Consider the following 22,119-nt stretch of genomic DNA (forward strand, 5'->3'; position numbering starts at 1 on the left):
GTATCCTTATGATCATTGCTTTAATTTCTTTATCTGGCATGTTACTTATATCTGTTTTGCTTAGATCTATGGCTGTGGACTTATCATTTCTTTCATTTGGGATAAATTTGTTTCTTCATTTTGTCTGCCTCTCTGTATCAATTTCTCTGTGTTAAGAAAGTCAGTTGCGTCTTCTGTTCTGGAAAATAGTGAATTTATGAAGATTCAGTCCTGGAGTGCCCTGTGGTGGAGGTCCCCTGTTCACCAGAATCTGGCACTTTAGGACAGTATCCTAGGTATGTTGCTTATGCCCTGCAGTTGTGTCTGAGTCACTTTTCCTTTCCATGTAGTCATCTGCACTGACTCTCTGCCTATTGTGGGCTGTACTTGCTCCCTGTGGTGTTAGTGGGACCCAAGCAGGCCAGCCTGGAGTGGGGGGGGCATGCCCACCAGAGAATGGGAGCAGGGCAACAGTATTAGCAAAATGTGTGCTGGGCCAGATCTCTTTAAGTGCTGTAGTGGCTAGGGGTTGTGCCCTGGGCAACCACACATACAATAGCAGCCAGGGGTGCATGGTGGACATGGTGCAATATACACACAAAGGTGACTGGGGGCACGTGGCTTAGGAACACACAAGTGTGCCTGGGGCCACACAGCTAAGCACTGCATGGCAGACATGCCTGGTGCTTGGTGGCAGCTGTGCACCTGGTGGCTGGGTGGGGCACCTACTCAGCTTTAACAAAATCTGCCCTGAGCCCAGGGCTGAGGCCAGCAGGCCTGGAGTGGGCAAGTCCTTGCACTGCTAGTGGGTTAGGTACCAAATGTCTGTGCAGTCCTGCCTCCAGCAGGTGTCTCTGTGCTTATGCTGGGAGGTAGGGGAGGAAAGTGGCACCTGCCAGCTCCCTCATTTCTGAAGTCTTCCAAACATGCTCAGAAATAAATATGAACATATCTGTCTCCTATTTGCCTCTAGAGCTGTGTAAACTGCTGTTTTTATGTTGCCTCTCCACCCAGCCTGCTGTTTCCTTAAGGGCAGCAACCTGACTGTCACTCACCCTCTCAGTTGGCTCAGTGTTGACTCAGGAGACTTTTAGTACTTTTTTAAAGTTTATTTATTTATTTTGAGAGAGAGAGAGAGAGCGAGAGCAGGGGAGGGGCAGAGAGAGAGGGAGAGAGAGAATCCCAAGCAGGCTCCGCACTGTCAGTGAAGAGCCCAATGCAGGGCTCAAACTCAGGAACTGCAAGATCATGACCTGAGCTGAATCAAGAATTGGAGACTCAATGGACTGAACCACCCAGGTGCCCCAGTAAACAGATTTTTAAAGCTCCAGCTTCCAAGTTCCACTGATTTTACAAACTCACAGAATTCTGCCCCTCTGTTTCTTAAAGCCAAAAGTGATGGGGATTAGTTTTTTCCTGTGGAAACTCCCTGATGTGAGGGTCCTCTGTCCTCTCTGTGCATGCAGCTCCCCGCCTTTGGTGGGCAGCCTCACTCCACCTTTCTGACCTTCCTAATCTTTCAAATGCAGCTTCTTCTCTATATTTAGTTGTGGAGTTTGTTCTGCTGGTCTTTAGATCACTCTCCAATTTATTAACTTGGATGCGGATGATATCTAGTTGAAACGTGGGATGGAGTGAGCTCTGGGTCCTCCTATTCTGCCAACACCCAAGCTCCTCCCAATATTTCTCCTTTTATCATTGCCTTTTTGTGTAGATGAATACCGTTAGCCATCCTTTTACAGTAGCGCTACTTGTGAAAAATTATCCTAGTTTTCCTTCATCTGAGAATGTGTTGATGTCCCCTACATTCCTGGAGGATGTTTTTGTTTGATATAGAATTCTGAACTGACATTTCTTTTCTTTCAGCCCTAGAAAGTGTTGTGCTACTTCCTCCTGGAATCTGGGTTCTGATGAGAGATCAGCTGTCATTCATATTATTTTGCCCCTATAGATAAAGCATTGTTTCTGTCTGGCTGCTTTCAATAATTTTTGTCTTTAGCTTTCAAAGGTTTCACCATGATAGATCTTAGCAAGGATTTCTTTGGGTTTATACTGTGGATAATTCACTCAGCTTCCTGACTCTGTGGGCTGATTCTGTTTTTCCCAAATTTGATAATATTTCAGCCATTATTTATTTGAATCCTCCTGCAGCCCCACCCTCTTTCTTCTGTCTTTCTGGAACTCTGATGATACAAATATTAGATCTTTTGTTCTAGTTTTACTGATCCCTGTTCATTTTTTTTCAGTGTATTTTCTATTATTCAGATTGGGTAATTTCTATTGTTCTATCTCCAAATTCACTATTTCTTCTATTGTCTCCAATTTGCTGTTTAACTCAACTATTAAGTATTTTGTTATTGTATTTTTTAGTTCTTAATTTCCATTTCTTCTTTATATCTCCTATTTCTTTGCTAAGACTTTCTGATTTTAATTTGTATTAAGCATGTTCAGAATTGTTTGTCAAATAATTTTTACAATGGCTGCTTTGAAATCCCTGCCAGGTAACTGAAACATCTGTGTTATCTCAATGTAGGCATCTATTGATTTTCTTTCTTTGGTTATTTTGAGATCGCAGTTTGAAATCTTTCTGTTTCTTAGTATGAAGAGGGATTTTCCATTGAAACCTGGACATTTGGGGTATTATATTAAAAGACTCTGCAACTCTTGTTGCAGTCTGACAAGAGTAGAAGTCTAGGCTCTTCATCCAGTCTTTGCTACTAGGGGTGAGGGTTGGTTGCAGTTTTTCTGTGGTGTTTGGCTAGAGCAGATTAGTTATTACCTAAAAATTTTCTGTTTGCTAGGTTGTTTCTTTTGGGTCCTTTGACTAGAGAGAGAAGGCATTTCTTGGAGCTTTTACTGGTCTGTACCTGTTGGTGTTTCTGGGCTGCCAGCTGGTCCCATACCTAGTCTAAGATATATGCAGCAATAAGAAAACCCAGGGAACTCACCACTGCATTATTCCTTGGATCCCAAAGTCCTTAGCCAGTTTGACTTCTTCTCTTTACCTTCTAGAATGTCTTGTACTTGTTATATATATAATATCCTGGGCTTTTAGGTGTATTTAGCAGGAGGAATAAGGACAGTATATGTACTCTATCTTCCCAGAAGCAGAAATCTAGAGGGTTCTTTTGAACACACTAATTTGACCATGTCACTCTGCAGCTTAAAACACCTCAATGGCTCCAACTCTACAGGATCAAATCCAAAACAAAACCTTACTGAGGAGGAGAAACCATGTCAGATACACCTCTACATTCCCAAAGTCCAGCATGGTTTTAATAAGTAGTAGCTACTCTGAATGCTTAATGATTAAAGAACTGAGGCTTAAGTTAATGCATTTGCCATACTAATATGTATTCTGGCGAATTATGCATTTTCTCAAAGACTGCTCCATAGTCACAGGTATGATGTGCTTGCACAGATGTTTTTGTTCCACACAAAACTTTGAGAGAACTGTTGAAGTTAAAACAATACTTACCTTCCACAGGTAGCCGCCGCCGTATAGCTAGGCGTTCCATTTTCCGTTGTGTTTCTGCCAGACTGAAAAGGACCCCATATATGTACTGACGAGCTGACCGGAACAGGAGAGCAGCTGGAGGCAGCTCCATGTTACACTCATCTTCAATACATACGGGGATCTTAATCTCACCCTAATAAGAAAATGGTCCAGGGGAAAGAACATAATGAGTTACCTTAAGGTTTGGAATTGAGCTGAGAAGAATCAGTCATGAACTACAGCCTCTATAGCCTAGCTACTAAATTTGCTACTTGTATTTAATAGAGTTTCAGACTAAAAGGCCTAGATAACCATAGCCAGCACAAAAGCTATGGTTTTTAGAGTCTTTGCTATGACTGACTATAGCTGAATAAATGGGTTAAGTCCATCTTGGACATTTTGTTGGGGGATGGACTTGTATAGTAAGACTGGAGGAAGGGAACAAAGCTCTGAAGAAATAGAGGAAGAGGTAAAGAACAAGGGCATAAAGCCTCTTCTTAGATTGTGTCCAGCCCTAGACCAGAATCTACCAACATGGTGCATTATCTTCTTTCTGTGGTGTTTGGCTAGAGCAGATTATATTATGTTACAATTATAGTTATCTTCTTGGGGCCTCATTTATTGGAAAGTCCCATCTACTGCTGGTCTCACCTCATCTGGGGCCCTTAATGTAAAGAGGAGCCCCAGCATACTTGGTCTCCTTTTATCTCCCTTCAGATACCAATTAGAATGTCCTCTGGTAACTTATGGCTCTAGGAAGTGTGAAGTACAGTGGTAAAAGCAGGGAGGTAGGTGCTGATGTGCTTTATTACCTTAGTGAGAACATGGTAGATATATGGATACATAAGACCCCTTCGATGTCTGTGTTCAGCAACCCGCAAGACTTCTGGAGCTACTGGAGGTAAGGGTGGAATGGTGATGTCCATGTGGTTCCTTGTAGACATAGACAGCAGGGATGGGATGTGGGACTCGCCATCACCCAGGCTGGCATCTGAAACTCCAGCATCAATGGGCTGTACCCAGGACCCTCTGTCACCATTTGGATCATCCCATCCAGGCTGCTGCTGAAGTGTTTCCGTGATACGACTAAAAATTTAGGAAGACAGTGTAGAAGAAAGGAGGTTGATAAAGATATTCCAATTCAAGATGTCTGTCTGATCCCAAGGAATCTTACAAACCCTCTGGAAGTCAAGACACTGGGTTAGTATTGGACCTGATACCTTTCAGCTACACCTTGTAAGACGCCATGCCTTGAGTCAGCTTACATTCTAAGAAACTAATTACAACTGAAATCTCAGAGCAGTTCTGTTTTCCCAGGAATAATCTGCTTGGAGAAATAATCTAAGAACAAATAAACCAGTACAAAACACCACTGTTTTAATCCTCAGAACCCTGTCTTAATATAACTGCCTACTCAACTATTCTAATACTTCAACTCTATAAATTATTTTCACTTATTTTTTACATTTGATCCACAGCCCTCAAAAATTGAGAAATGACAGCCATGAAATGTAGCACACTCATACCTAGGGCTTCCCTAACCAGCTGCTATGCTTCCTTTTACTTCAGTCACTTGGGTATCTGAAAATTACCACCTGTACAGAGTCAAAATGAGTATGAAGTAGCCAAGCATAGAGTTTTTCTACTTCACTTAAGAGCAAACAGCCACAGGGGTGCCTGGATGGCTTAGTCGGTTAAGTGTCTAACTTCGGCTCAGGTCATGATCTCATGGTTTGAGAGTTCAAGCCCTGCATTGGGCTCTGTGATGACAGCTCAGAGCCTGGAGCCTGCTTTGGATTCTGTGTCTCCCTTTCTCTCTGCCCTCCCCTGCTCACGCTCTGTCTCTCTCTCTCTCTCTCAAAAAATAAATAAACATTATAAAAAAGAGCAAAGAGCCACAGAGAAAATCAAGGAACATATACTCCTCCACACTTCAACCCAGGTTACCAGCAAAAAGAGAAATACAGATGCTTCAGAAGTCTGTTCCCTTGGGTACCTATTCAGACACTTACTCAGAGCTGGCTCCATTTGGTTCATCACCATCAGAGGAAGAGGAGTGAGAAGAGTCTGGTCCCAAAGGAGGTGAAGCTTTGGAAGTCAGGTAATTGGGAAACTGGGATGCAGAGGAGTCATAAGAGACAGCCCAATTGGCAAAGGGGCTGTCCTGCAGCATGGGATCCTCAGAAAAAGGATGGGATTCCCCCAAAGCATGGGAAGAGAAGAGAAGAGAGGAGTTGGGCCCCGTTGGGAATGGTGGTGGATATTTCATTTTCTGGGGCACATGGTGAGAAAACTAAAGAATAAAACAGATAGAAAAGCTATTTAACATTTGAACTGGCTCCAAAATAGCTCCCTCAGAAGTTGTGACACAGTAGATAATGCCAGAAGCGGGAATTATTGGGATACAAAGAAACTACTGAGAATAATAAGAAATTATTCTAACAGTGATATATGGACAGAATACTCCAGAGGCAGGACAATGGCCCAACCATGTCTCCTAGAACCATTCTCTGACATTAGCTAATCTACCTTCACATCATCCTATTGGTTAGTGATTTGGATGTTTTCTTTGCATAGTCTGTTGAGAACATGACATAGGTATATACAGCCTTGATATTCTGATAACACTGAATTACCTTAACTCCTTAACTCAGAGTATAAAAATCAGGAAGCAACCTGAGTCTAATGCTAACAAATGGTCTTGGGCCTCTTGAAAGATATTACCATTGGCTTTCCAGCAGAGATAGTGCCCATCTGATTTCGTGGAAGGGGAGGATTTCCAAGCCGATTATTCCGAAAACCTGAAGCCAAGAGAAAGGGCCATACTTTAATCAATCCTAATAATTCTACTATATTATATTCCGCTAACCCCATATTGCTTGAAAAATTATTATTAATAAGTTATAATTTATTGAACAGCAGCTATGTGCCATGCCAAGAAACTTAAAGAAATTATTTCATCTAAAAAATCCCCCATAAAATAGGTATCATGAGCTGTATTTCATACATGCAAATGTGACTAGTTAAGATCACACAGCTATTAAGCAGCAGAGGTAGAATTCAAACTCAGGCTGAAACCAAAGACAGGGCTATTTTATATACACCAGGCCATATTGGAGGTTAGTGCCAGAAGAAGCCCAAGCTAAGGAAATAGCATTAGACCCCATCTACAAATTTGAGAAATCAGTGCCCCGCCTCATGTCACCACTCTTATTACATGGAAGTCAAAAGGAGAATGCCCACCAAACAAGAATGACTTCTATAGGAGTGTAATACAAACAAGTCATTCCACTCTGGCCCTGGAATTCCCAGGAGGGACTCAGTTTCCCCTTTGGGTACAGCAGCTAGCATCAGATAGAAGCCTTACCTAGAAAGGAGGAGGGACCCACTGGCAGTGCAGAGAGTTTGGTTGTGACTGAATAGTACTCAACTGCTTTCTTGAATCTCTCTATTTTATCTTCTGTCCTAGACTGGATGTTAGAACATTAGATGTTCAGGAAAAGAAAGAACATGAGAGTGTCTTTTTCATGCAATTTATAATCAGAAAGTCAAAACAGTAGCAGAAATAAAATGTTTTAAGAAACCCAAGAGAGCAGGGGTGCCTGGGTGGCTCAGTCAGTTAAGCGTCGATTCTTGATATCTTGATTTCACAGTCGTAGGATGGAGCCCTGTGTTGGGGTTGCTCAGCATGGAGCCTGCTTGGGATTCTCTCTCTCTCTCTCTCTCTCTCTCTCTCTCTCTCTCTCTCTCTTGCCCCTCCCCTGCTCATTCTCTTTCAAAAATAAATAAATGAACATTAAAAAATAAGAGAAAACCAAGAGAGCAATTTTTCATGTTACAGAAAAGATTAGGTAGGGAGAGAGCATTATAGAATGCAAAATCTGCAGGGCGCCTGGGTGGCTCAATCAGTTGAATGTCTGACTTCAACTCAGGTCATGATCTTGTGGTTGGTGAGTTCAAGCCCCACATGGAGCTCTGTGCTGACAGCTCAGAGCCTGAAGCCTGCTTCGGATTCTGTGTCTCCGTCTCTCTCTGCCCCTCCCCCACTCTGTGTTCTGTTTCTCTCTCTCAAAAAATGAACATTAAAAAAAATTTTAAAAAAGAATGCAAAATCTCGAATACTTAAAAAAATTAAGCTTAAAAACAAACAAATACATTTTGTGCTATTCTAAAATGGTCACATGACCATTAGAAAAAAATAGGTGAGGATGGGGAAAAAATTACATAGTACTGCCACCCAAAAAGACATTTTGCTCTGTTTTCTTCCAGTATTTTATTTTATTTTGATTATTTTATTTCATTTTATTTTAAAGAATTTTTTTATAATTTAAATTTTAGTTAGTTAACACACAGTACAATATTGGTTTCAGGAATAGAATTCAGTGATTTCTCAATTACATACAACACCCAGTACGCATTGCAACAAGTGTTGTCCTTAGTACCCATCACCCATATAGCCCATCTCTTACCCACCTCCCTCTGTCAACCCATAGTTTGTTCTCTATCATTAAGAGTCTCTTGTGGTTTGCTTCCCTCTCTTCTCTTTTTTTCCTCCCCTTCTCATATGTTCATCTGTTTTGTTTCTTAAATTCGACATATGAGTGAAATCATACAGTATTTGTCTTTCTTTGATTGACTTATTTCACTTAGCATAACACATTCTAGCTCCATTCATGTGTTTGTAAATGGCAAGATTTCATTCTTTTTGATGGCTGAGTAATATTATCAGTCGATGGAAATTTGGGCTCTCTCCATAGTTTGGCTATTGTTGATAAGGCTTCTTCCAGTATTTTAAAATAAACTTTTTGTTAACGTATTATTGGTCTATTTTAATACACACATTTTCTATAGTTGATAACATACAATTTCATATTGTTCTTTTATTATAATTTTGAATGACTGTATATTTTATCATTATAAATGTGTCATAAATTATGTAACTACTTCCCTAATACCTGACATTTAGGTTATTTCTCACATTTGGCTATTATAAGTTATGCAGCAAAGAACATACATGTACAGATCAATTTTTTCTGGATTTCTGATTATGTCCTTCGGAAAATGTCCCCAAAGTAGAATTATTGTTCAAAAGGTATGAACACTAAAGTAAAAAGCACTTAAACATATACAAAAACCACAATGTGTCATCACTATATATCCACCAGAATGGTTAAAATTAAAGATTATAAACATCAAGCACTGGCAAGGATATGGAATAACTTGAATTCCAGTACATTGCTGGTGGGAGTGTATATTGGTACAGTCTGGAAAACAGTTTGGAAATTTCTTATTAAGTTAAACATATATTTACCATATGGCACAGCTATCCTACTCCCAAGTATTTACTCAGGAGAAATGAGTACGTATGTCCACCAAAAGATATGAACAAGAATGCTAACAACAGCTTTATTTATAAGAGCCCCAAACTCAGGGTGCCTGGGTGGTGCAGTTGGCTAAGCTTCCAACTCTTGATTTTGGCTCAGGTCATGATCTTATGGTTTGTGAGTTTGAGTCCTGCATAGGCCTCTGTGCTGGCAGTGTAGAGCCTGCTTGGGATTCTCTCTCTCTCCCTCTTTCTCTCTCTGCTTCTCCCTTGCTTGTGTTCTCTCTCTCTCTCTCTCTCTCTCTCTCTCTCTCTCTCTCAAAATTAATAATAATAAACAAAAGTATTTTTTAAAAAAGATCCCCAAACTCAATTAACTCAAATGTATACCAACAGAAGAATGGATAAATGGATATATTCATACAATGGAAAACTATACACTGACAAAAAGAACAAAGTACTGATACATGCAACAGTATAGATAAATCTCAAACACTTTATGCTGAGTGAAAGAAGAGAGACAAAAAGGAGAATATATAAAGTTCAAGTAGAAGCAAAACTAATCTATGGCAATAGAAGTAAACATACTATTTATCTCTGAAGGGTTGAGGCTGACTGAGAAGGAGTTTTTTTGTTTTTTAATTTTTTTTTTAAATTTTTTTAACGTTTATTTATTTTTTGAGACAGAGAGAGACAGAGCATGAACGGGAGAGGGTCAGAGAGAGGGAGGCACAGAATCTGAAACAGGCTCCAGGCTCCGAGCTGTCAGCACAGAGCCCAATGCGGGGCTCGAACTCACAGACCGCGAGATCATGACCTGAGCCGAGGTCGGCCGCTTAACCGACTGAGCCACCCAGGCGCCCCTGTTTTTAATTTTTAACGTTTATTTATTGAGAGAAAGAGAGAGAGAGAGAGAACGCAAGCAGGGGAGGGGCAGAGAGAGAGGGAGACACGGAATCCGAAGCAGGCTCCAGGCTCTGAGGTGTCAGCACAGAGCCTGACGCGGGGCTCAAACCCACAGACTGCAAGATCATGACCTGAGGTGAAGTTGGACGCTTAACCTACTGAGCCACCCAGGTGTCCCGAACTTTTCTTTATCAAACCTTTTCCAACAAAATTGTAAAGTCCTCTTGAATTTAATTTTGTGACCTTCATGTTTCATCAAATGGAATATAAACTATTAAAGCCATTTCTAATTTATCATTATAAATAATTCTTTGATAAGCATATTTTTACATAAGTTTCTTGGGTTATTTCATAGGGCATATTCTTTTGTTTTTATTTTTTATCTTATTCATTATTATTTTTTAAAATATAATTTATTGTTAAATTGGCTAACATACAGTGTGTACAGTGCGTGCTTGATTTTCAGGGTAGACTCCCATGGTTCATCGCTTACATACAACACCCAGTGCTCATCTCAACAAGTGCCCTCCTCGATGCTCATAGGGCATATTCTTAGAAGTGGAATTACTAGGTCGAAGGATATGGTCATTTTCATAGACTCTTGACACATGATACTAAATCTCTTTCCAAAACAGATGTCTCAAGTTATACTCTCATCATCAATGCATGAGAGTGCCCAAGTCACCACATAGCCCCAGGGTTGAATATTCTCTACAGAAAAATCATCTCCTAATTGCAACAAACATTTCTTATAGAAATACATAGAGAATATATATTAAAACATACAATCCAAAAAAGGAAAATTGAAAACATTTATAATCTTCTCCCTCTTTGTAATTGTTAACATTCTAGGATCCATATAGCATTCCAGATATCTTCACTTGCATGTATGTAGGCACACAAACGCAGAAATCAAGATCTTTAGGGGAGCCTGGGTGGCTCAGTCCGTTGAGTGTCTGACTCTTGGTTTCGGCTCAGGTCATGATCCCGGGATCAAGCCCAGCGTTGGGCTTTGCAGTGAGCGTGGAGCCTGCTTAAGATTCTCTGTCTCTCTCTCTCTGTGTCTCTCTCCCTCCCTCCCTCTGCTCTTCTCCCACTTGCTCGTTCTCTCTCTCTCTCTCTCTCAAAATCTATCTATCTATCTATCTATCTATCTATCTATCTATCTATAGATCTATCTATCTATCTATCTATCTATCTATCTATCTCCAGGTCCTCCAGCCTTGCTTAGAAATAAAATCGTTTGGCTTTCTCAAAAAACTGTAGACTTAGTACAATTGTTTGAAAAAGGGTTCCAAATCTAAACAATATCTGCAAATTACTGACTTATAGAATGAAATATATTTGGTTGAATAATGTTCTGCTTTATCAAGGTTCCATTAGTTATGTATTCGCTATTATTTCCATATTATATTTAATTATACCATAACAATCTCCTAAAAAGATACAAGCCATACACAGTCTTCCTTAATATCTATAGCTCTATACTTACTTCCCTCCCCAGAAGTGACCAGTGCTATCACTTTGGTATATGTCCTATCATAACTTTTGCTGTGTTTATACAGACACATGTATGTACACCAATATGGTTTTGTTTTTTTTCATACATACAGAATCATATTATACTGTCTTTCAACTCACTTTCTGCATTTAACTTGCAAACTATTCAACATCAATGAGTATAGATCTTATGACCTAATCCCCTGAAACACCAAATTACATATACTTCCCTCAGTGTACCACTGCTCTGTGCCCTGACAAACATTTATTCTTTCTTGAAAGGGCACCTCTCTTTCTATGACACATTTATTGTGGTTTGTCTTTGTTATACTTATTTATTTGCTTCTGCTCCCATTTAACCTAAAGTTCTGTGAGAACAGAGAATTGTTTATTTACATTTATATCTTAGTGCCTAGCATGGGACCTTGCCTGCGGAAGTTCATTCAGTATTTACTACATGATCATATTTAATAAAGTCCTATCCTTTTCTTTTATAGATCCCCAGAGGCCATAGGTAGCAGAGTAGAATCCCATCCCTTTGATGCTATTACCTAGCAGTTTCTGTATGTTTGTTTAGAAGAGCTCTCATAATTCTACAATTGCTAAAAATGATTATATTAAATTTTATGAAAATTATATAACAACAATGAAAATCGGTTTAAGACATAATGTTAAGTGAAAAAAGCAGACACTTTTTACACTGAGATGACTACCACATCAAAACATACATACAAAAGAGACTAGGAAACACTATAAAACATTTAGGGTGGAATTAATAGCAAAACCTCTACTTAAAAATTTTTTTGTTCTTCTTGTTTAGTGAAAAAGTGGATCCTTGAATAGTCATTATCCAGGTTCCAAACATCATGAAGCTATAAAGGGAAGCAAAAGTTATCACATTAAAAATATTCACCACTCAACTGAAAACTTATAAAATGTTTCCTCTGTCAACATACAATGGAATATTATTTGGTTTTAAAAAGGAAAAAAATTCTGGCACATGCTACAACATGGATGAAGCTTGAGGACATTATGCTAAGTAAAATAAGTCAGTCACAAAAAGACAAATACTGTATAATTCCATTTAGATGAAGTACCTAAAGTGGTCAAAATCATAGAGAAAAAAGTAGAATTGTGGTTGCCAAGGGCTAGAGGGGAGGGGAAAATGGGAAGTTATCATTTAATGGGTATAGAGTTTTGGGGCGACTGGGTGGCTCAGTCGGTTAAGTGTCTGACCGTGACTTGGGTCATGATCTCACGGTTTGTGAGTTGGAGCCCCACACCGGGCTCTCTGCTGTCAGTGAAGAGCCTGATTTAGATCCTCTGTCCCCCACTCTCTCTGCCCCTCCCCTGCTGGTTCTCTCTCTCAAAATAAATAAATAAGCTTAAAAAAATTATGGCCATTATTTCTTTAAAAAAATGGGTAAAGAGTTTCAGTTTTACATGATGAGAAGAGTTATGGAGATGGATGATAGTGATGGTTATACAACATTACGAATGTATTTAATACAAATGGCCTGTACACTTAAAATGATTAAGATGGTAAATTTCATGTTATGTATATTTTACCACAATAAAAAAAGGAATTTTAATTTATTCTCCATCTAAACAGTATCTCCTACTTAATACTAGCCTCTCTCCCTACCCCACTATGTCAATTTCTTTCTTTGTGGGTCAGTCTCTTCCTAATTGTCTGATGCCAGCAGCTGAAAGTTCAATGCAAATCAACAAAGTGAATGAACAAAATCTGTCATAAAGGTCAGGATTTCCTTAAGTCAAAGAAAATGATGGAGGACTGCACACATCATGCTAGAAGTCATGGACAAATAAGTATCACTACAGTTAGTGTTCAATAATGGTGGAAGAACGAATTATGAAAGATGATGGCAGGAAAGGCACTTGAAAAAACAACGATTTGAATATGAAAAGAAACTAGACCCTTAGGGAAAATAAATGCCAAGTATATTTTTTAATGAAAAACAGCCCTTTTTATATTATGCTAGAAAGTTAGATGCAAAGTAATGGATGCTAGATTGTGCTATCATATAATTGGTTAGGAAAATTTATGCTCCCCAAAATGAAGCAATGATTTCATGCTTTGTCCACCTAAAAAAAAAATCTACAGAGAGATTTCCATTCTGGATAAGATAGAGTAATCACACTCTACCGTATTTCCACTGAAGGTAGTTATAAAACCTAGGAGCAGCTATTTGAAGACTCTGAAAAGTAAACACTAGCAGGGGGATTGGGGAAGAAGACCAGAATTCAAAGTACACATCACTGGCAAATTCTACCAAACAATTAAAGAAGAAAAACCAGGAGTGCCTGGGTGGCTCAGTTGGTTAAGCATCCTACTTCAGCTTAGTGAAGTTCAAGCCCCACATCAGGCTCTGTCCTGGCAGCTCAGAGCCTGGAGCCTGCTTCAGATTCTCTGTCTCTCTCTCACTGCCCATTCCCCATTTGTGCATTTTCTCTCTCTCTCTCTCTCTCCCTCTCTCTCTCAGAAATAATAAATGAATAAACTTAAAAAAAAGAAAAAACAATTCTACACAATCTCTTCCAAGAAAAAAAAAAAGAACACTTGCTAACTCATTTTGAGTCCAGTAGTACCCTGATATCAAAACCAGAGAAAGACAGCACAAAAAATTACAGGCCAATATTCCTCATGAAAATAAATGTAAAACTTTTCATTGAAATACTACTAATTCAAATCCAATAATATAAAAAAAAATTATAATATACCTTGACCACATCCTGGGAATGCAAGGATGGTTCAATATTCAAAAAGCTCATGATCTTATCAGCAGATGCAAAAAATTACATTTGACAAAATATACCATCCTTTAATGATAAAAACTCTCAGTAAACTAGGAAGAGAAGAGAACTTCCTGATAATGTGCATCTACAAAACCTACAGCTAATGTAATACTTAATGCTGACTGTTTTTCCCAAAGATCAGGAATAAGATATATCCTCTATTATCACTACAATTCAACATTGTTTGGAAATCCTCGACAGTGTATTAAGTCAAGAAAAAAAGACACAGACTACAAAAGAAATAGAACTGTCCTTATTTAGAAACAATATGATCACCTACACAGAAAATACCAAAAAACTACCAAAAAAATTCCTTGTGAGTTTAGAAAGGTTGCAGAATACAGGGTTAACACACAAAAATCAATCATATTTCTATATGCTAGCAATGAACAAAATAATATCCTTTATAATAGGTGCCTCAAATATAAAATAAATAAATATTTTTTAAAAATGTATGGGACTTGTATACTGAAAAGTATAAAATGTTGATAAATCAAAGATGAACTAAATAAATGGAGAGAGATATCATATTACTGGATTTCAAAACTCACAAATTCATCTATATGGTTGACCTTTGAACACAGATTTGAGCTGGGTGAGTCCACTTATATGTGAAATTTTTTTTTTATTTTAGAGAGAGACAGCACAAGTGGGGGTGAGGGGCAGAGGAAGAGAGAGAATCTTAAGCAGCCTCCATGCTCAGTGCAGAGTCCAATGTGGGTGAATCCCATGACCCTGAGATTATGGCTTGACCTGAAATCAAGAGTCGGATGCTCAACCGACTGAGCCACCCAGGTGCCCTTATATGTGAATATTTTTGATAAATACAATACAGTATTTTAAATGTATTTTCTCTTCCTTATAATTTTCTTAACATTTTCTTTTCTCTATCTTACTTTATCATAAGAATATAGTATATAATACATATAACATACAAAATATGTGTTAATCAACTGTTTATGTTATCAGTAATGCATCCAGTCAAAAGCAGGCTATTAGTAGTTAAGTTTATGGGGAATCAAAAGTTATACATGGATTTTTTACTGCATGGGGGGGGGGTCGGTACCCCTAACCCACATGTTGTTAAAGGGTCAACTGTATATTTAATATAAGGAATTCCCATTAAAATCCCAGCAGGATTATTGTTTGTAGATATAGAAAAGATTATTCTAAAATTAATTTGGGCGGACAAAAGGAACTAGAATAGACAAAATAATTTTGAAAAACAATAAAATTGGAAGGATCACTACCTAATTTTGTCTTACACAAAGCTATAGTATTCAAGACAGAGTGCTATTTGCAAAGAGATAGACACATGGGTCAAGTGAACAGAACAGAGTCTAGAAATAGACCCACACAAATAGCAATTCAATGGAGAAAAGCCAGTCTTTTCAACAAACTGTGTTGAAACAACTGGATATCCATATACAAAAACAAACCAAAACACCTCAACTTTTATACAAAAATGAACTGTAAATAATGATTTGTTCTAAATGTAAAATTTTAAACTATATAATTTTTATAAGAAAAAAGGATAATATTGTCATGCCTGAATTAGGCAATGTATTTTTAGACATGATACCAAAAGCATGATCCATAGAAGATAAAAATTAAAAACTTTTGCTTTGCAAAAGTCACTGTTAAAGGGAGGTAAAGATAAACTACAGACTAGGAGAAAATATTTGCAAACAAGATATCTGACAAAGGACTTTAAGCAAGAATATATAAAGAACTCACAGAAATCAACAGTGAGTAAATAAACAACTCAAGTAAAAATGGGCAAAAGACTGTTCACGAACAGACTATTCACCAAAGAAGACATATGGATGGCAAGTAAGCACAAGAAAAAATGTTTATCATTAGTCATTTGAGGAATGCAAATTAAAATTATGAAGAGCTGCCACTACACACCTATTAGAATGCTTATAAAAAATACTGATTAGTAAAAAGTGCTAGTGAGGAATGGAACAGCCACACTGGAAAATGGTTTGGCGGGGTCTTATAAAGCCAAAGTTAAACATACACTTACCATATGACCCAGAAATCCCACTCCTCGGTATTTCCACCAGGGAGATAAAAACTTATGTTCATTAGAGAAAAATCTGTACATAAATGTTTATAGCAACTGTCTTCGAACTACCAAAAATTGGAAACAACTCAAATATCTTTTAGAGGTGAATGAATAAATACACTGTGGCATACCCATACAATGTATACCACTTATCAATAAAAAGCAAGAATTATTGATAGATGCAACATGAAACAATGTAGAAGAATCTCAAGGCATTATGTTGAATGAAAAATACTATTCTCAAAGGATTAAATACTATGTGATTCCATTAATATGTTATCCTCTAAAAGATATAACTGTAGTGACAAACAATAGACTGGTAGTTGCCAGGAGTTAGGGATAAGTTTGGGTGTGATTACAAAGTGACAGCATGAGAGATTTTTGGGGGTGGCTCAACTGTTCTGATCCTAATTGTGATGGTGGTTACATAAATCATGTGCTAAAAATTCAGAGAACTATATACACACACATATAAAAGTCAGTTTTACTTTATGTTAATTCTTAAAAGTTTATTTATTTTTGAGACAGAGCATGTACAAACACAAATGGGGGAGGGGCAGAGAGAGAGGGAGAGAGAGACTCCCAAGCAGACTCCGCACTGTCAGCACAGAGCCTGATGCGGAGCTCGAACTCATGAACCATGAGATCATGATCTGAGCCAAAATCAAGAGTTGAACACTTAACTGACTGAGCCACACAGGTGCCCACTTTATGTTAACTTTAAAAATAAACTGAAAAACCCATTGTGCAAGTCTAAATTAAATTATTAAAAACAAAACTGACTTATTTTCCTAACTTTTAGCTTCATTTCACAAGACAAATTCCCCAGTAGAGCCTTTTTCTCACTATTAACAATGAAATACTGATTTTTGTTTTATGTGGACCTACTTTAAGTAGTCTTTTTCATGACCCATTAACCTCAACTAAGCAAGACCTTTATATCAAGGTATACATTGAAACACAAAAAGGGTAGAAGCACATATTCTAGAGTGATAACTATACCAAGTTGTTTCTGGGTAATGGGATTTTAAGTGTCTTTATTTTCTAGATTTTCCAGAGTAAGCTTTTTTATCTTGATAGTGGGGGAAAAAGGCAAAGAACTCTTTCATTCCAGACCTAGTAATGTTTTCAAAGGAAACTTTGGGGTTCCAGTCTGTAAGCATGGAGAAAACAAGCAGCTAGATGGAGAGAAGGTAGGTAGCACAGAAAAAAAATCAAATCTGCTGGTGGTACTAGTGAAGGTAAGAAAACTGGCAACTCTTAGGAAGAAGTCTAGCTCACCTGAGACTGTTTGAAAACATCCTTCCCAACCACATCCAGATTTGAAGGGTCTTTAATGGAGCTAACATACTCAGAAACAGCCTTGATCACCACATCACAGGGAGGAAGAACCAGCTGATGAGCTCGGACCTAGAAGAGATAAGATAAGCAAGGTACATTGAGGTTGATGATGATCACTAAGAGAAAGAATGATGTAGGGGTAAGACAGAAAATTCAAATTCAGTAAATCCACTTAGAGATAGTTAAAATCTTTTCCTTAAAAATAGTTTCCTCCAGGGGCACCTGGGTGGCTCAGTCAGTTGAACGGCCGACTCTTGGTTTCAACTCAGGTCATGATCTCACGGTTCATGAGTTTGAGCCCCGTGTGGGGCTCTGTGCCGGCAGTGCAGAGTCTGCTTGGGATTCTCTGTCTCCCCCTCTCTCCGCTCCTCTCTCTCTCCCTCAAAAATAAGTAAATAAATATTAAAAAATAGTTTTCCTCATAATTCTCAGCATAGAACACTTGGGGGAAAAAACCCCCAAAATATAAAGAAAGATAACGTCATATCATTTATAATCCTACTATAGAGATAACCACTAGCTGAGGACACTGCCATAATCAGTTTTCTTTCATAATACCATTTGGCAGCTTTTAGTTTTTTAAATAATTTTTTAACGTTTATTTATTTTTGAGAGAAAGAGAGAGAGAGAGCACACATGAATGGAAAAAGGCAGAGAGACAGGGAGACACAGAATCCAAATCAGGCTCCAGGCTCTGAGCTGTCAGCACAGAGCTTGAGGCGGAGCTCGAATGCGTAAATGGTTAGATCACAGTCAGATGTGGTCAGGAGCCGAAGTCAGACACTTAACAGACTGAGCCACCCAGGCGCCCCTGGCTGCTTCAAATTCTTTGCAAGTATCGGTAAGGTTTTAATTTGTGGGCCATATTTGGATCCCGATTTGAACTAGCTACAAAAAAAGCCTTTTTGAAACAATCAAGATGATCCTAAAATGGACTGGATGTTAACTTATTAATTTTGTTAAAAGTAATAATGGCATTGTGCTTATGTATGAAAATGCCCATATGTTTTCGAGATGCATATAGAAGAATTTGGGAGTAAAATGACTTGAGGTCCAGAATTTATTTTAAAGTACATTAGCAACAGCAATAATAATAATAATAATAATAATAAAACTCCAGCAAGTGTGGCTACATCTTCATAACTGTAGGAGCTAGAAGATGTTCAATAGTGACTCACTATATTATTATTTTATCTACATTTGTGATGCTTGAAAAAATTTAAATACAGGTTTTCTTTAATGTTATGATAAAATGTAGGTATGATTTTTGTTCACTTTCTAATTATTTAATTATAAGCTTCCTAAACTGGTAATTACTCAGTCAAAGGGTACAAACTTTTTTTATTGTCATGTTAGCTCACATGCAGTGTAGTCTTGGCTTCAGGAGTAGATTCCTGTGATTCATCACTTAACATACAACATCCAGTGCTCATCCCAACAAGTGCCCTCCTCAATGCCCATCTCCCATACTCCACCCCCTAAACCCCTACCCCCAGCAACCCTCAGTTTGTTCTCTGTATTTAAGAGTCTTTTATGGTTTGCCTCCCTCTGTTTGTAACTTATTTTTCCTTCCCTTCCCCTACGGTCATCTGTTAAGTTTCTCAAATTCCACAATATGATATCTGTCTTTCTCTGACTGACTTATTTCGCTTAGCATAATACCCTCCAGTTCCATCCACGTTGTTGCAAATGGCCAGATTTCATTCTTTTCACTGCCAAGTAGTATTCCATTGTGTATATATACCACATCTTCTTTATCCATTCATCAGTTGATGGACATTTGGGCTCTTTCCATAATTTGGCTATTGTCAATAGTGCTGCTATAAACATTAGGGTGCATGTGCCCCTTCGAATCAGCACTCCTGTATCCTTTGGATAAATTCCTAGTAGTGCTGTTGCTCAGTTGTAGGGTAATTCTATTTTTAATTTTTTGAGGAACCTCCACACTGTTTTCCAGAGCAGCTGCACCAGTTTGCATTCCCATCAACAATGCAAGAGGGTTCCCTTTTCTCCACATCCTTTCCAATATCTGTTGCTTCCTGAGTTGTTAATTTTAGCCACTCTGACCTGTGTGAGGTGGTATCTCAATGTGGTTTTGATTTGTATTTCTCTGATGATGAGTGATGTTGAGCATCTTTTCATGTGTCTGTTGGCCATCCAGATGTCTTCTTTGGAAAAGTGTCTATTCATGCCTTCTACCCATTTCTTTTCAACGTTTTTTTTTTATTTATTTATTTATTTTTGGGACAGAGAGAGACAGAGCATGAACGGGGGAGGGGCAGAGAGAGAGGGAGACACAGAATCGGAAACAGGCTCCAGGCTCCGAGCCATCAGCCCAGAGCCCGACACGGGGCTCGAACTCACGGATCGCGAGATTGTGACCTGGCCGAAGTCGGACGCTTAACCGACTGCGCCACCCAGGCGCCCCCTTTCTACCCATTTCTTCACTGGATTATTTGTTTTTTGGGTGTTGAGTTTGGTAAGTTCTTTATAGATTTTGGATAATGACCCTTATCTGATATGTCATTTGCAAATATCTTCTCCCATTCTGTTGGCTGCCTTTTAGTTTTGTTGATTGTCTCCTTTGCTGTGCAGAACCATTTTACCTTGATGAGGTCCCACTATTCATTTTTACTTTTGTTTCCCTTGCCTTCGGAGACATATTACTATAGTGATTCACTACATTATTATTTTATCTACTTTTGTGATGCTTGAAAAAATTTTAAATACAGGTTTTCTTTAATGTGATAAAATGTAGGTATGATTTGTTGTTCACATTCCAATTATTAAATTACAAGTTTCCTAAAATGGTAATTACTCAGTCAAAGGGTATAAACTTTTTAAAGGCTTTTTATATAAAATTGTTTGGGCAAAAAGCTGTACCATTCATTCCTTCAACAAATATTTACTGCCTAATGTGTACTAACTAAGCACTGTCATAGGCACCAAGAACACAGCAGTGAATAAGATAAATATTGCTGCCCTTATGGAAGATTAAATTCTAGGGTAAGTGTGTCAGGATATCTTACAGAATAAATAAGTAAAATGCATACTATGTTATATGTAGGTAAGTGCTGGAGAAAATCTAAGCAGAGGACGGGCATGGGAATGCAAGAGTGTGTGTGTGTGTGTGTGTGTGTGTGTGTGTGTGTGTGTGTATACAACCATGCAATGTTAAATACGATGGTCAGGAAAGGCCTCACTGAGAAAATGCCATTTGAGAAAACCTGTAAGGGTGAGGACATAGTTATGTGGGAGGAAAAAGAATTCCAAGTGGAGAAAATAATAAATACAAAGGTTCTACAAGCAAAAGAAAAGAGAAGATGAAATCAGAGCTGTAACAGAGGCCAGTCAGTACAAGACTTTGTAGGCCATGGTAAAGATTGAGTGAGTGACGTGGAGAGCCACTGGAGGATTTTGAATTAGAGAAGTGACTGATCTGAATAAGGTTTTAAAAGGATCACTCTGGCTGTTATATTGAGAATAGATTTGGGAGAGGGGAGAGTGCAAACAGAAAACCAACAGTTAATAAGCTGTTATAATAATCCAAGCAAGAAATAATGGTGAATTGACCAGGGTAGTAGCAATGAAAATGGTGAGAAGTGGACATATATAGAAGGGAGAACTGATGGTATTTGCTTACAGAGGAAATGCAGGGTGTAAGAAAGAGAGAAAGAAATCTGAGATGACTCTATGGTTTTTAGCCTGAGCAACTAGAAGGATGAGATTGTCATTAATGAAAATGTGGAAGGTTCTCGGAGGAACAGATTTAGGGGAAAGATCATGAGTTTCCACTTGGATATATGACCCTGAGGTGTTTAGTAGGCTGTTAGATATTACGATTTGGAGTTCAAGAGGCATGTTAAAACTAGAGACATAGAGGGGTGCCTGGGTGGCTCAGTTGGTTAAGCATCTGACTCTTGATTTCGATTCAGGTCATGATTCCAGGGTTGTGGGATGGAGCCCCGCATCATCCTGAATCCATGCTCAGCATGCAACCTACTTAGGATTCTCTCTCCCTCTCCTTCTGCCTCTCTCCCACTCATGCACATGCTCTCCCTCCATCTCTCTCTCAAAAAAAAAATTAAAAAAACTAGAGACATATATTTAAGAGTCATCAATGGACAGATGATACTTAGTCATGATATTGTATGAGATCAACCATTAAGGCAGAAAGTATAGGTAGAACTAAGAGAAGGGACCAAGGATAGAATTCTGTGTCACTCCAAAGATAAGAAAAGAAGAAAAAGAAGTAGCAAAGGAAACAGGAGCAGCCAGTGAAATAGGAAGGAAACTAGAAGAGAGTGGTGTCCTTAAAGCTAAGTGAAGAACACGTTCTAAGGAAGAGGAAGTGAGCAACTGGGTCAAATGCTGCTGATTGGTCAAATATGATGAACACTGAAAGCTGGCCATTAGATTATTAACATCGAGGTTTATTAACAACTTGAGCTCATCAAGAGCCATTTCTGCAAAGCAGATTGAGAGAGAGTAGGGAAAAGGAATAATAAACACCTCAAGTATAGATGACTCTATAGGAGGCTTTGCGATAAGGGAAGAAGAAATATGGGCTAGAAGAGAAGAAGAAATATGGAATAGTAGCTTGAGTGGAGGAAGTAAGGTCAAGAGCAGAATTTGCTTTATTTTTTAAGATGGATGCATGCTTATATATGGGATGGGAAAAATTCA

General features: G+C 38.4%; 1 protein-coding gene across 2 annotated transcripts in view; it reads right to left on the reverse strand.

The window, feature by feature from the left end:
• FAM120C (family with sequence similarity 120C) overlaps window positions 1-22,119 on the reverse strand; it is a 112,032-nt gene that overhangs the window by 54,503 nt on the left and 35,410 nt on the right. For both annotated transcript variants that reach the window (XM_007089433.3, XM_042974423.1), the window contains exons 4-9: window positions 17,374-17,502; window positions 6,843-6,945; window positions 6,200-6,276; window positions 5,488-5,768; window positions 4,288-4,561; window positions 3,458-3,629 (exon numbers count right to left, since the gene is read on the reverse strand). In XM_007089433.3, coding sequence (XP_007089495.3) covers window positions 3,458-3,629; window positions 4,288-4,561; window positions 5,488-5,768; window positions 6,200-6,276; window positions 6,843-6,945; window positions 17,374-17,502 — 1,036 coding nt within the window. The remainder of the gene's footprint in view (window positions 1-3,457; window positions 3,630-4,287; window positions 4,562-5,487; window positions 5,769-6,199; window positions 6,277-6,842; window positions 6,946-17,373; window positions 17,503-22,119) is intronic.

Source organism: Panthera tigris, chromosome X, assembly GCF_018350195.1.
Source record: "Panthera tigris isolate Pti1 chromosome X, P.tigris_Pti1_mat1.1, whole genome shotgun sequence".
Taxonomy (NCBI): Eukaryota; Metazoa; Chordata; class Mammalia; order Carnivora; family Felidae; genus Panthera; species Panthera tigris.